Source organism: Phoxinus phoxinus (assembly GCF_949152265.1).
Source record: "Phoxinus phoxinus genome assembly, chromosome: 8".
NCBI classification, from domain to species: domain Eukaryota; kingdom Metazoa; phylum Chordata; class Actinopteri; order Cypriniformes; family Leuciscidae; genus Phoxinus; species Phoxinus phoxinus.
The window spans coordinates 2,602,608-2,615,876 of NC_136883.1; the positions used below are offsets into that span (position 1 = coordinate 2,602,608).

The following is a 13,269-nucleotide window of genomic DNA, read 5'->3' on the forward strand; positions in this document are numbered from 1 at the left end:
CTGAGTTTTGTTAAATGTCTTTTTGGACGGGTAGAAAGCATGGAGTGACACAAGTAAGTTAGGTGTATTTAAAACCATATAAAAGGTCAGAAGTGAAAACATGTTTAAATATTAACCGTTAGATGGACAGTAGATGGACAGGAGTTTTGAATGCATTTCTATTTTAAATGCTCTTACCTGTTGTTTCTCATGTATTATGTAATACACAAAGGAAAAAGCGTCCTTTCAGGGGAACAGTTTATCTGGGGCAGAAGTCTCCAATGCTGCACCTTAAGCCCTTTCACACAGAGATTCGGAAGATAAACGGATAATGTGTTCCGGCATCGTTTGATTTTGGTTCATTCCCACTGCCAGTGATTTTCCGGAATCTGTGAGTGTGTTCACACACATCCCGTAAAGACACGTGACGTCAGGATGTGTTGTCCACTGCCGCTCTTTCCATTGTAGTCGTGCACTTGGTGGACTTTTGTACGCAGCGTCTTAATGATCTGCGCTTTCGATCTCGAGAAACTGCGCTCCAGCATTTTTCCCCGGATTCGGTCGCACACTAAAGGCCTCATTGTGCTTCTGCGTCAACTCACGGTGTAGCTACGCCGTCACTCCTACGGTGTCGTGGCTGTTTTTTGGTTCTGCGTCGGGTTGCGTTGCATCGCGGTGCATTTCACCGCCAGAACGCTATGGTGTGTGGTTAAGCGAATCTCTTTGCTAGTTTGTTTTGGTTCCGTGCACCGGTTCCGCTTTTTCATTTCCGACAATGGCGAGCGAAAGAGAGAGTGTGTTGTTGCAGCTGGAGCTAATCGACGTTGAACAACAAATGATTTTATTTTATTTTTTGTAGTGCGCTGAAGAGGAATTGTACAGATGGTCGTACTTTCGTACTTCCTCGATCAAACGTTCCTGAACTTGATCCATAGTTGAAACAAACAGTGCAGTGGTCACTTTAAAAATTGCGGGAGGGGGAAACCGGAAAAGCAACACTCCGGAAATTATGTATAATCTGACCAATCACAGCCCTTGCGGTCTGCGTCGCCTCGACGTGTAGTTAAAAATTGTTTGGAGGTGCACGTCGAGCTACGGCGGAGGGGTCGGAGAGGGGTTCGCGGAGACGCAGAGGGGTCTTCGGGGTACGCCGTCGATTCGACGCAGAAGCGTAAAACAGGCTTAACGCATCGCTCTGACGAATGCTCTCAGCTTCAGCGCGGATCGTACGGAGCTCCTGGGCTCTGCTTCTTCCTTCTTTTTTACAGACATTTTTTCGTTATTTCTTTGTTGATGACGAACACAAACTTTCTTCAAGGGGCAACAAAATACCCTTTTATGACATTGGTCCTGCTTTTGTTCACACCCCAATCCCCAATCCAGCATCAGTCTATCCCAGCCGGGATGTGTTTAAATGAGTTATTACATTAATTTATTTTATTAAACATTATTAAAGGGGTGGTTGAGTGTGATTTCACTTTTCTAACTTTAGTTAGTGCGTAATGTTGCTGTTTGATCATAAACAACATCTACAAAGTTACAACACTCAAAGCTCAAAGCAAAAGGAGATAATTGCTTTTAAAGAAATTCCTTTCCTCCCGGGTTAGTGACATAGACCCCTAAAATTTGCATAAACCCCGCCCCCGGGACCTTGATTTAAAGATTATCATGACAGAATATGCTATTCAATGACTAGAAGATAACTACACATAATCTACATAAATTCATCCACTAACCGTTCAGAAATGTCCTGTTCTTCTACATGTTGTCACTTCTTCTGGAGTCTCTCCATCTTTCTGACTCCGGTTTGAACATAAAAGGTTAAACGTTTTTGAAATGTTCAGTGTGTGTGTGTGTGTGTGTGTGTGTGTGCGGTAAGAGGACACGAACTCTTGAAGCTCCACCCCCTGCCGGGAGCAGCAGCTCATTTGAATTTAAAGGGACAGACACAAACAGCGCGTGGCACGGTGTGTTTTTGCTCACCCTCAAAAAGTGACAATTTTAACATGCTATATAAAATAAATGTGGGGTATTTTGAGCTAAAACTTCACATACACACTCTGGGGACATCAGAGATTTATTTTACATAAGGGAATTATAACACCGCTTTAAACATTAAGTGCCAAATTCGAGCAATAATCGATGATCAGATTGTAGTGGATGCAAATGATTGTTGTTGACATATTTTGTGGTTAAAAACAAGAGTTTTTCACCTTGAGCGCTAAGTTGTACATTTGCATGTGCAAAAGATGCCCTTATGAAAATGAACCATGGTTTTTTTATTATAGTAAAAGTGTAGTGACCATGTTTTTTTTTGTTTTTCTTTTTTTTTGCAGATTGATTACCATTTGTAAAACAACCGTTTTACTAAAAAATACCATGTTTAAACAATGGTTAGTTTAGCAAAACCATGGTTAATTTGTGGGTAACATGGTTTAACTTTATTATCCATGTTTCTAAATAGTAAAACCATGGTGTGAGCACATGGTGTCAAACACATCCATCTAGTGCGCGTTTACATTGCAAAAGCAATGGAAAATTAGTGCAGTGGAATTGAAAAACGTGTTCTGTGTGGGAAATTGTTTTGTGCATGACATCCATCTGCTCCTTTACTGAAAACTTTTCAAAAGTTTAAACAAAGAAAAGACTAGCATACCGTTTCCATTTAGTTAAACATGATTTATATGTCATTAATGCTGGGAAGTGGGTTCTCATTACAGGTATGTGTCATGTTCATGTCTTAGATTGGGTCTAAATTTAACCACATTAAACATACACATAGGCTCTTTGCGATCCCTTATAATATGAATATTGCAGAGTGGGCTCTTGAAATGTGGGCATGTCTGGAAGACTATCACTAATGCATGCTGTGTGGACCGAGCTGCATGTGTGCTGGACTTCTGTATTCAGGTTTCATTCTGAATCATTCATCCTGGTTTCTCACCCTCTCCGAACTGCAATTTTGTTTTGTATTCCTTTCACAATCTCTCACAGCTTTGTCTGATATGTGTTCGCTATGGCTAGACCATTCTGACTGATGATGCCTTTTCATTATTCAATAAGATGTTGGAGTCGTGCGGGTAGATTAGGACAAGCAATCCATACACAGATTAAATCTGTATGATTCAGAGTAGACAATAACACACACACACACACAGACAGTTTCGTGATGATGTTCTGAATTTGACTTTTCACTGACTGGAAGCAGAAAGTATTTAACTAGAAAAAGAAAGAAAGTTTGTCAAAAAAAGTTTTGAAGTTGTATAGTCACAGGATAGATAGATGGATGGATGGATGGATAGATGGATGGATGGATGGATGGATGGATGGATAGATGATGGATGGATAGAGGGATGGATGGATGGATAGATGGATGGATGGATAGATGATGGATAGATGATGGATAGATAGAGGGATGGATGGATGGATGGATGGATAGATGATGGATGGATAGAGGGATGGATGGATGGATGGATGGATAGATGATGGATGGATAGAGGGATGGATGGATGGATGGATAGATGATGGATGGATAGAGGGATGGATAGATGGATGGATGGATGGATAGATGATGGATAGATGATGGATGGATGGATGGATGGATGGATGGATAGATGGATGGATGGATAGATGATGGATAGATGATGGATAGATAGAGGGATGGATGGATGGATGGATGGATAGATGATGGATGGATAGAGGGATGGATGGATGGATAGTTGGATAGATAGATGATGGATAGATGATGGATGGATGGATGGATGGATAGATGATGGATAGATGATGGATGGATGGATGGATGATAGATGGCTGGATAGATGATGGATAGATGATGGATGGATGGACTGTGCTCTCGCATGAGCTTTATTAGACAGGTGAGCAAATGTACAAAAAACTAATCAATGTTATATAGCTCAACATGATAACATGTTAGAATATGATCAGTATGTTATTCTAATGTTGATCTAGCTTACTGCTAGTCTCATACAGACAAACTAACATACAGAATAACATTTTAACTTTCAACACACTCAAATGCAGTTTAGTGTAACGTTAGAGCAAGTGAACAGCGCTGCGTTACCTCACAAGTTTCATTCGTCTAATAAACTGTCCTGTGTGAGTATTAATTCAGCACTTGTGGGTAGTTTGGTAGAATGAAATGTCCTTATTCCTTTATATCCGCGGGACTCGCGTGTGGCGCTGATATCTGTCTCTCATTAGCAATCGTGCCCTACTTTATCCTACAGTCATGTTAAAAACATCCATGTATTCACTCATCCATAAACATTATTATCCATAAACATTATTAGATCATCAGCTTGACGACAAGTTCCATGATTCCGCCGGAATGTTGCGTCATCAACCTACGCCTTTGTTATTGTAAGAGGTTAGCGACCCCTAGCGGAGAATATAATTTCATATCGTAGCTTTAACTGTACTGTACCAACTACAGGACCAAAGTGGCTAGCTAGGTGGAGCACAGTTTAGTTTGCGCTACTGAAAATTGGTGATTTGTTGCTTTTTCCTTGTAATAGAAACTCTTCATCCTTGCTTCAAGCGCTAGTGCTGCTTTTGTCTCTTTCCAGTGTTGTGTTAATTTTAGATCCTCCGTAGTACAATAGATAGAACAAGATGGTTGACTCATTGAGCTCATCCGAAGATGCTGATTTTTCTGACAGTGGTTTTAGGCTGTTGGGCTTTCACAGTGTGAGTCAACCCGACCCAGCTTTCATTCGCCTAATCGTCCACCCCCACTTTTTTTCATGCTTTCTTTTTTATCCTGCTTTTTAAAAATATTCTGACTCAACGCAGCTCTGGAGTTCCTCCAGTTCTCACATGGCTCACTGCCCTGACATACAAGAGCCATGCATGCTGTTGGACTGTGAACATGTTCCTCAACTGGGTATTGTACGCTATATAGGATTAAAAAAGAATATCTGTGTTGCGGTTGGTCACATTTTAGGTCGTTTGGTATACTAGTATTGCTGAGGCATTCAAACCCTAAGCACTCTAAAAAATGCTGGGTTGTTTCAACCCAATTTTGGGTCAAATATGGACAAACCCAGCCGTTGGGTTAAATTTTTTTAATAAAATTTTTAACCCAACGTTTGGGGTTTGTCCATATTTGACCCAAAATTGGGTTGAATAAACCCAGCATTTTTTAGAGTGTATTAAACTTGTTATGAATATGAACTTTAAATCATGCAGCTTGTTGAGGTGGAGTGTGCCATTTATTTTCTTTTTCTGTGTGGTTAGGTGAACTATTTACACCTGACAGATTATAAAAATCTGCACTCTAAAAAATGCTGGGTTGTTTCAACCCAATTTTGGGTAAAATATGGACAAACCCAGCCATTGGGTTAATTTTTTCAATTACATTTATAACCCAACATTTGGGTTTGTCCATATTTTACCCAAAATTGGGTTGAAACAACCCAGCATTTTTTAGAGTGTGATGATTTGTTGTTTGCATTCTGGTGTTTCTTCCCCCATTTTCTCTGTTTCTCTTTCGTTGTTTCTTTCTTTCACTCCCCCTCATTTCTAGAAGCCCTTTGACTGTTGCGCAGGGCTGTTGAATATCCCTCTGAGCCTGGCAAGGCGTTCAGGCCATGTGCAAGTGCCTCTCTGACTGGGCCTAGAGCAAGGAGGTGCCGCTTGTATTTCCCCCTAATTGGGTTGGAAATAATCGTGTTTCACCGCTGAATGGCTAAGCCACAGCAGAGTGGAGAGGGTGACAGCCTTGTCTCACAGGCTCTCGTGGGTCCTTATGCTTATACTGCAACAGCTGCTTGGCTCAGTGCTGTTGACCTCCAGCCATCTTCTGTGAGGAAAACAAAAAGTAGAAAAGAGTTAACAAACACCTGAGGAGATCCATCTTTACCAGGCACATTTTCTGGAAGCCCTCAAAGCGTGTGCATCTGCTCAGATCCTGTCCAACTGATTAGCCGTTTAATGACAAGGTGGCAAAACTAGCCGCTCGTGAGATTAGGCTGAACATACATGATAAAACATTCACTTTGACATTCGGATCACATCAGATTAAGGGAATTCCTGAAACTGCAAACCAGAGATTTCTATTTTCAGAACGTTGTCTAAATGTGAAATGCTTCAAAAAATGTGCTTGATTTCTCAACTCATGCACCAAACGTGAGGATGTTTGTTAAACATTACTGAATCAACCTAAATATATTAGGTTACACCAACAAAACTAAATAGCTCTTTAACGTAACAATTTCAGGTTATTACTTTTTACAGTGTGTGAATGCATTTACTCCTTCACGTGACCGCCATTAAACAGTGTTGCGAGATCCTGCAAGAAGTATTCAAGTTATCTGAGATACACCACAAATCTCTCGTGATTTAAACTGGTTTAAAGCCAAATGAAACCGTGATGACATTCTCAACAATACTCACACAGAAAACAGGGGAAGAATTGTGGCACAAGAATCCAGTTAGAAGGGTTTTTAAATCCACAAATCACCAAATATTACCATGGATTTACTGTAGTAACACTAACTGTGAGCATGGTATTGGGGCGGAAATGTGAGATTATATTATTAGTCATGTATTAAATGAATTAAAGGAGCATTGGTTGACGATCACACGTTGATCTGATTGGTTACAAGGTAGTGTGTGACGTCAGAAACACCAGCGGTTTCAAACCGTGATTTTGAGTCTTTGGTTCACTGCAGTTTTAAGCAGAAAATGGTGTTGACTTATGATTTTACACATGGTCGCATATTAAAAACACTACATAGACATATAAACAACATATATAATATAAAAATTTTGGTCGTACAGTGTGTGGTGCGCAACCACACGGCAAAATCAACACATCACACACGAACCGATTTGACTCCCGAGCATTCCCAGGTCAGACGGGAAATCTCGCAAAATCCCTCGAGATCAAACGTGACTTCAGAGTAAACAATCATGGCGGACGAAGAGGATGCAGTGGCGATAGTTTGTAGTTTGTTTTTATCCGAAAAAAACTCATTATCCTCCATCTCCGACGTCCACCGGACTTTCTGGTGCGCCATACCGCCGGCTGTTTTGATTTTGTTTCCCGGTGCTTCCTCGCCGCCTCGTCACCTCGCTTTCTGATTGGCTACACGCCACAGTCCACAGGCTGCGTGCTCGTTTGTCCCCGGCGGACAACACACACGAGGAGACATCGTGCCAAAAAAATCCAATATGTTGGATATCCCCGATTTGAGATCGGAGCGGTCCCGACGTCCTTCCGAGCAGACGAGAGCCGTCTTAACACAACACACACGGCAGGAATATCTGATCAGATTATTTTACGATAATCGGAGCGTCCTTAAGATTGTCGGAAGGGGGACATCGGGGCTAAAATCGGCCTAATTATCCTGCCGTGTGAACCAGCCTTTAGTGGACTTGCGTAGGGGATAGTGATTGAGGGTTTAGGGACTCAGCCATTGTGTTTGTCTTCCACATCTCGTCTTCAATCATGTCTCTCTGTGTCCCTGTAGCAGGCGCAGCTCCCCCTGGAGGTGGCGATCAGTGATATCCAACATGCTCCACCATGGCCATCATCACAGGTGTCGGGCCATCGCGGAGGAGCCGGAGAACGATCGAGAGGAGAGGATTCTGGCGATCCTGGGGATCATCGGCACCGTGCTCAACCTGCTGGTAGTCATCTTCGTCTACATCTACACCACCTTTTAAGATCTCAAGCTACATGGATCTACAACCTACATCTCAATGCCCTCGTTCGGCGGAACGGCAATAATGCGGAGAAGAAGAACGGAGGCAGGAAAAGACTGGCAGCATTTTTTCTTCACCAAAAACCATCAAGCAGTGCCTGACCTATTCAATCAATCTCGAACATCCAAGCATTACGTTCACAGCTACACTGAGACCTTTTAGTTTCAGTTAGTCTGGAAGACAGCTTACACGTCTTTAAGTATTTGCATATCTGTTCATTTTGTATAGTCTTGATTATAATTGCATGTTCTCTGATTTCGTACGTACACTAAGTATTATATACGCTCTTTCAGATGTGTGTGACTTTCACTTACAGCTGACCTTTCATTTGGGCACATCAGCCCAGATCCAGAGAAGAGCAGATCACGCGGCTCTAAAGTCTGTTTTTGAACATGCAGAGATAAGGTAAAGGTTATTGTATTAGTTGTTTGATCTTGAATTGTCTCTATTTAAAGCACAACAGAGCAGAATGCCACAACAATGTCTTGTTCTCAGGTGTTCAGGAGTGGGAATGTTTACTTGAAAAGTGAAGGCAGTCGGTCTCGTTGTTGAATATGAGACTGGTCTCGATGAACACTTTCTACTCCATGTGCTTTTTGCAACCAAAAACTTGTCAACCTGACAAAAACAGTGTTAGTAATAGTTTTGTACAACAAAAGTCGTTTGACAGTCGGAGTAAATTAAATAATGGAAAGGTGGGTTTGGAAACATGCTTTTAAAATATCATAAGAAATGGTTTTGACTGTTGAAATGGGCTTTTAGCTTCTTCCGCAATGTTTTGAAAGAAAATATTAAACTTTAATAAACCTATAAAAGAAGATGCATTTGATGTTTTTTTTATAATTAAAGGGACAGTTCACCCAGAAATGACACATCTGTCATCATATATGGCTTTCTTTCTTCCTTGGAGCTCAAAAGGAGATGTTAGACAGACTCACTCACTTTTTACTTTTATTGTGTGGATAAAAGATGCAAGAGAAATGAATGGTGACTGACTTGCATTTCACTTCACATCTACTTTTGTCTTACACAAAGAAATAAAGAAAGTCAAACAACATGAGGTTGACAGATGACAGACTTTTCACTTCGGGGAGAATCTTCCCTTTAAAATTAACAATGCCATTTTCCACCTTCCACCAATATGGAATATTGCAGTATTTATCATAGATGATTTATCCATGCACTTCATTATTTTCAGTCACAGTATCAGTGTAATTTTAGTATTCCTGAGATACTATTATACTTTGTATTATGTTGTCGGTTTTTATTTGTATGTTTTCCCATTTCTTAATTTAATTAAAGTTTTAGTTCTTTTGTTGTTGTTTTTTTTTAGTTTTCAATATATAGTTTTTGTTAATTTTTATTTTCGTTTTCGTTAGTACAAGTTAAACTTCATTAAAATGAGAAATAGTGTATAAGTATATATATAAGTAGCACTATTTCTCATTTAAAATAAAATAAATTATATATTATATATATAATTTATTTTATTTCAGTTAACTGTATGCCAGCTGTAGCCTACTGTATATTTTATTTCTGAATTCCAAGTAACAACTTTTTCCCCTTTAGTTTTAGTTAAAATCCCTGTTTAGTCAATCATTTTATCCCATAAAACGTAATAATTTAAATGTTTTTTTTTTCTTGAAAAATATTTCCCCATGACTTAAAATAGCTTGAATGTAGCTCGACACCCTTGCCTCATTTAGTAGTATACAGAATCTAATGAATATGCAAATGAGCCCCGCCTCCACTCACTCACTCAGCTCAGAGATCCACTGGTTGACGTCGATCACACGTTGATCTGATTGGTTATAAGGTAGTGTGTGACGTCAGAAACACCAGCGATTTCAAGCCGTGTTTTTGAGACTGTCTTTGGTTCACTGCAGTTTTAAGCAGAAAATACTCAGCAATGCTGTCGACTTATGAATTTACACATGGTTTGTCTTAAAGGAGTCATGACCTGTAATTTTCACTTTTCCACGAGAATCAATGTATGTTATGATTGCCTAACGATTATACACTGGCCGGGAAGCCGATATTTAAAAGTGAAGCGTTTGTTTACCCCTGGGTTCGTAAACCAGCCCACGTGTACGCGCACTCAAACACGAGATTTTAATTTCTGCCCCGTCTTGACGTCAAGACAGGGCCGGATACACCGTATATGGACACCGCAGACCTGCTGCAGGAAGCCCCGCCCCTCTCCCCCTCATCTTCAGTCGAGAAAGATGCAGAAACGTAGTGCAAATTTGAATGTCTAAAAAACCACAACGTGAAACAAGGCAAAAACACCACATGATAGCAAACGTTGATCTCAATAACCACTGTAAGCTGATAAAAAAAGTAGACTACATCTCCGTTAATGTAATCTACATTAAATAAAAGGTATAATGTATGTCTCAGTCAAAATGATTGTCTTTACCATTCAGAGACATCTTGATGTAGACGTCCTTCCATCGACTCTACATCTTCCCTTTCCAGCTCAGGTTCAGAGTCCGGCTCGTGCATATACGGCTGAATCCCGTAGGTCGCGGCCAGTCGGGTTCATTCACAACTTGCGCCATGATGTCATTTTGGAATGATATGCTGAAGTTTCCTGCGGTGTCAACCCCCCTCCTTCTTGCCACCAATCAACGCGCCCCTCATTTGCATTATTAAAATGACCGTCCACGACAGCCAAAATATCGCATCAGATCTCGCGAGACAATAATGCCTTCGGAAATAAGGGTCAGAGGAGCTCTGTGTTTATTTTTTTTCACTTTTCTTTTTTAGAAGGGCCTGAAAGACTATAATAGAGCGTGGGTATCCAAGGTAATACTAGGTTATGACTCCTTTAAAGCATATTAAAAACATCACATAGACATAATGTCACATGTCTGTCCTGTCTGGTGATGCACATGGGTGTTTTGTTATTTTGGGGCCATGTGCTCTTGTCATTGTCTGGTCCCTCCCCCTTGTTATCTGATTATTGGTTTAGTTGTCCCACCTGTCCTGCTCGTTACCCTCCTTGTTTGCCTCCCTATTTAGTCTTCCTGTGTTTGCTGTCCTGTGCTGGTTCGTTGTACATGTTACGTGTGTCTATGCCTGTCCTGCCCCGTTCCGTGTTGGATTACGTTCCTATTTCTGTTATTGGTTGTATGTTTTTCTTAATTAAACCTTTCATTTTCACTCCGCACTTGAGTCCTCTCCATTTTCCACTACCCACCGTGACAGAACGAACCAGCCAAGATGAGGATTCAGCGGAAGGATTCACGCCAGCCACCAGTCTCTCCTATTTCCTGCCCGCATTATGAACGCATCGTTAAGTTCACCGCCTTGAGTTCCCTTCGTCAGAAGGGGACAAATGTGAAGGACTTTGCCCTGGAATTCAGCTCCGCTGCAGAGGGACTGGGGCTGGGTGAGATGGCCCTTAAGGACCTTTTTAACTACGCCCTTGAGGAGCCGGTTGATGTTTGGACAATGGCAGGCCTGGAGCGCTTGACGTTCTGGAGGTTTGTTGCTTTTCTGGACCGACAAAGGAGTCCTCCAGTTGGGCAGGTTGCAGCATCTCCAGAAGGTCCTGAAGAGGTTGCGGTGCCCTCAGTAGGTCCAGAGGAGACTGCCGCAGCTCCTGTGGATTCCGGAGAGACAGCAGCATCCACTCGCTCGCGGAGACGGAGGAGGAAGCAGGCGTCCACAGTCTCTCAAGACCTGGAGGCCGCCCCCTCCGAGCAGCCCGCTGTCGTCCCGGAGGCCGTCCCCTCCGAGCAGCCCGCTGTCGTCCCGGAGGCCGTCCCCTCCGAGCAGCCCGCTGTCGTCCCGGAGGCCGTCCCCTCCGAGCAGCCCGCTGTCGTCCCGGAGGCCGTCCCCTCCGAGCAGCCCGCTGTCGTCCCGGAGGCCGTCCCCTCCGAGCAGCCCGCTGTCGTCCCGGAGGCCGTCCCCTCCGAGCAGCCCGCTGTCGTCCCGGAGGCCGTCCCCTCCGAGCAGCCCGCTGTTTTCCCGGAGGCCGAGCTTCACGTCACGCCTGCCGGGCCTGAGCTTCACGTCACGCCTGCTGAGCCAGTGTCTGCTGTTCCTGAGCCGGAGCCAGTGTCTGCTGTTCCTGAGTCGGAGCCAGTGTCTGCTGTTCCTGAGTCGGAGCCAGTGTCTGCTGTTCCTGAGTCGGAGCCAGTGTCTGCTGTTCCTGAGTCGGAGCCAGTGTCTGCTGTTCCTGAGTCGGAGCCAGTGTCTGCTGTTCCTGAGTCGGAGCCAGTGTCTGCTGTTCCTGAGTCGGAGCCAGTGTCTGCTGTTCCTGAGTCGGAGCCAGTGTCTGCTGTTCCTGAGTCGGAGCCAGTGTCTGCTGTTCCTGAGTCGGAGCCAGTGTCTGCTGTTCCTGAGTCGGAGCCAGTGTCTGCTGTTCCTGAGTCGGAGCCAGTGTCTGCTGTTCCTGAGTCGGAGCCAGTGTCTGCTGTTCCTGAGTCGGAGCCAGTGTCTGCTGTTCCTGAGTCGGAGCCAGTGTCTGCTGTTCCTGAGTCGGAGCCAGTGTCTGCTGTTCCTGAGTCGGAGCCAGTGTCTGCTGTTCCTGAGTCGGAGCCAGTGTCTGCTGTTCCTGAGTCGGAGCCAGTGTCTGCTGTTCCTGAGTCGGAGCCAGTGTCTGCTGTTCCTGAGTCGGAGCCAGTGTCTGCTGTTCCTGAGTCGGAGCCAGTGTCTGCTGTTCCTGAGTCGGAGCCAGTGTCTGCTGTTCCTGAGTCGGAGCCAGTGTCTGCTGTTCCTGAGTCGGAGCCAGTGTCTGCTGTTCCTGAGTCGGAGCCAGTGTCTGCTGTTCCTGAGTCGGAGCCAGTGTCTGCTGTTCCTGAGTCGGAGCCAGTGTCTGCTGTTCCTGAGTCGGAGCCAGTGTCTGCTGTTCCTGAGTCGGAGCCAGTGTCTGCTGTTCCTGAGTCGGAGCCAGTGTCTGCTGTTCCTGAGTCGGAGCCAGTGTCTGCTGTTCCTGAGTCGGAGCCAGTGTCTGCTGTTCCTGAGTCGGCGCCAGTGTCTGCTGTTCCGATTTTGGTGGTCCGGAGACGGAGGAGGAGAAGGAGAGGAACCTCTTCATCGGGTCGTCTGGTGGGTTCTAACCCAGAGACCAGCCCGGAGGTAACTGCCATCCCTTCCGCGCCGCCCGAGCTGCTCGCCCTGCCGGCCCCGCCCGAGCTGCTCGCCCTGCCGGCCCCGCCCGAGCTGCTCGCCCTGCCGGGACCGTCCCAATTGCTCGCCCTGGTTCCTGAGCCGGTGTCTGAGCCGCTGTCTGTTGCTGTTCCTGAGCCGGTGGTGCCTGTTGCAGTTCCTGAGCCGGTGGTGTCTGTTGCAGTTCCTGAGCCGGTGGTGCCTGTGGCAGTTCCTGAGCCGGTGGTGCCTGTTGCAGTTCCTGAGCCGGTGGTGCCTGTTGCAGTTCCTGAGCCGGTGGTGCCTGTTGCAGTTCCTGAGCCGGTGGTGCCTGTTGCAGTTCCTGAGCCGGTGGTGCCTGTTGCAGTTCCTGAGCCGGTGTCTTTTGCTGTTCCTGAGCCGGTTGCTGTTGTTGTTCCTGAGCCGGTGGTGTCTGTTGCTGTTCCTGAGCCGGTGTCTTTTGCT

General features: G+C 44.5%; 1 protein-coding gene across 1 annotated transcript in view; it reads left to right on the forward strand.

The window, feature by feature from the left end:
• Nucleotides 1–10,754: 10,754 nt before the first annotated feature.
• Nucleotides 10,755–13,269, forward strand: part of LOC307002580 (uncharacterized protein) — a 3,482-nt gene continuing 967 nt past the window's right edge. Inside the window, exons 1-3 of the mRNA XM_079620315.1 lie at nucleotides 10,755–11,436; nucleotides 11,653–11,745; nucleotides 12,385–13,269. The exon at nucleotides 12,385–13,269 is cut by the window's right edge and continues 275 nt beyond it. Coding sequence (XP_079476441.1) covers nucleotides 10,933–11,436; nucleotides 11,653–11,745; nucleotides 12,385–13,269 — 1,482 coding nt within the window. The 5' untranslated portion in view covers nucleotides 10,755–10,932. The remainder of the gene's footprint in view (nucleotides 11,437–11,652; nucleotides 11,746–12,384) is intronic.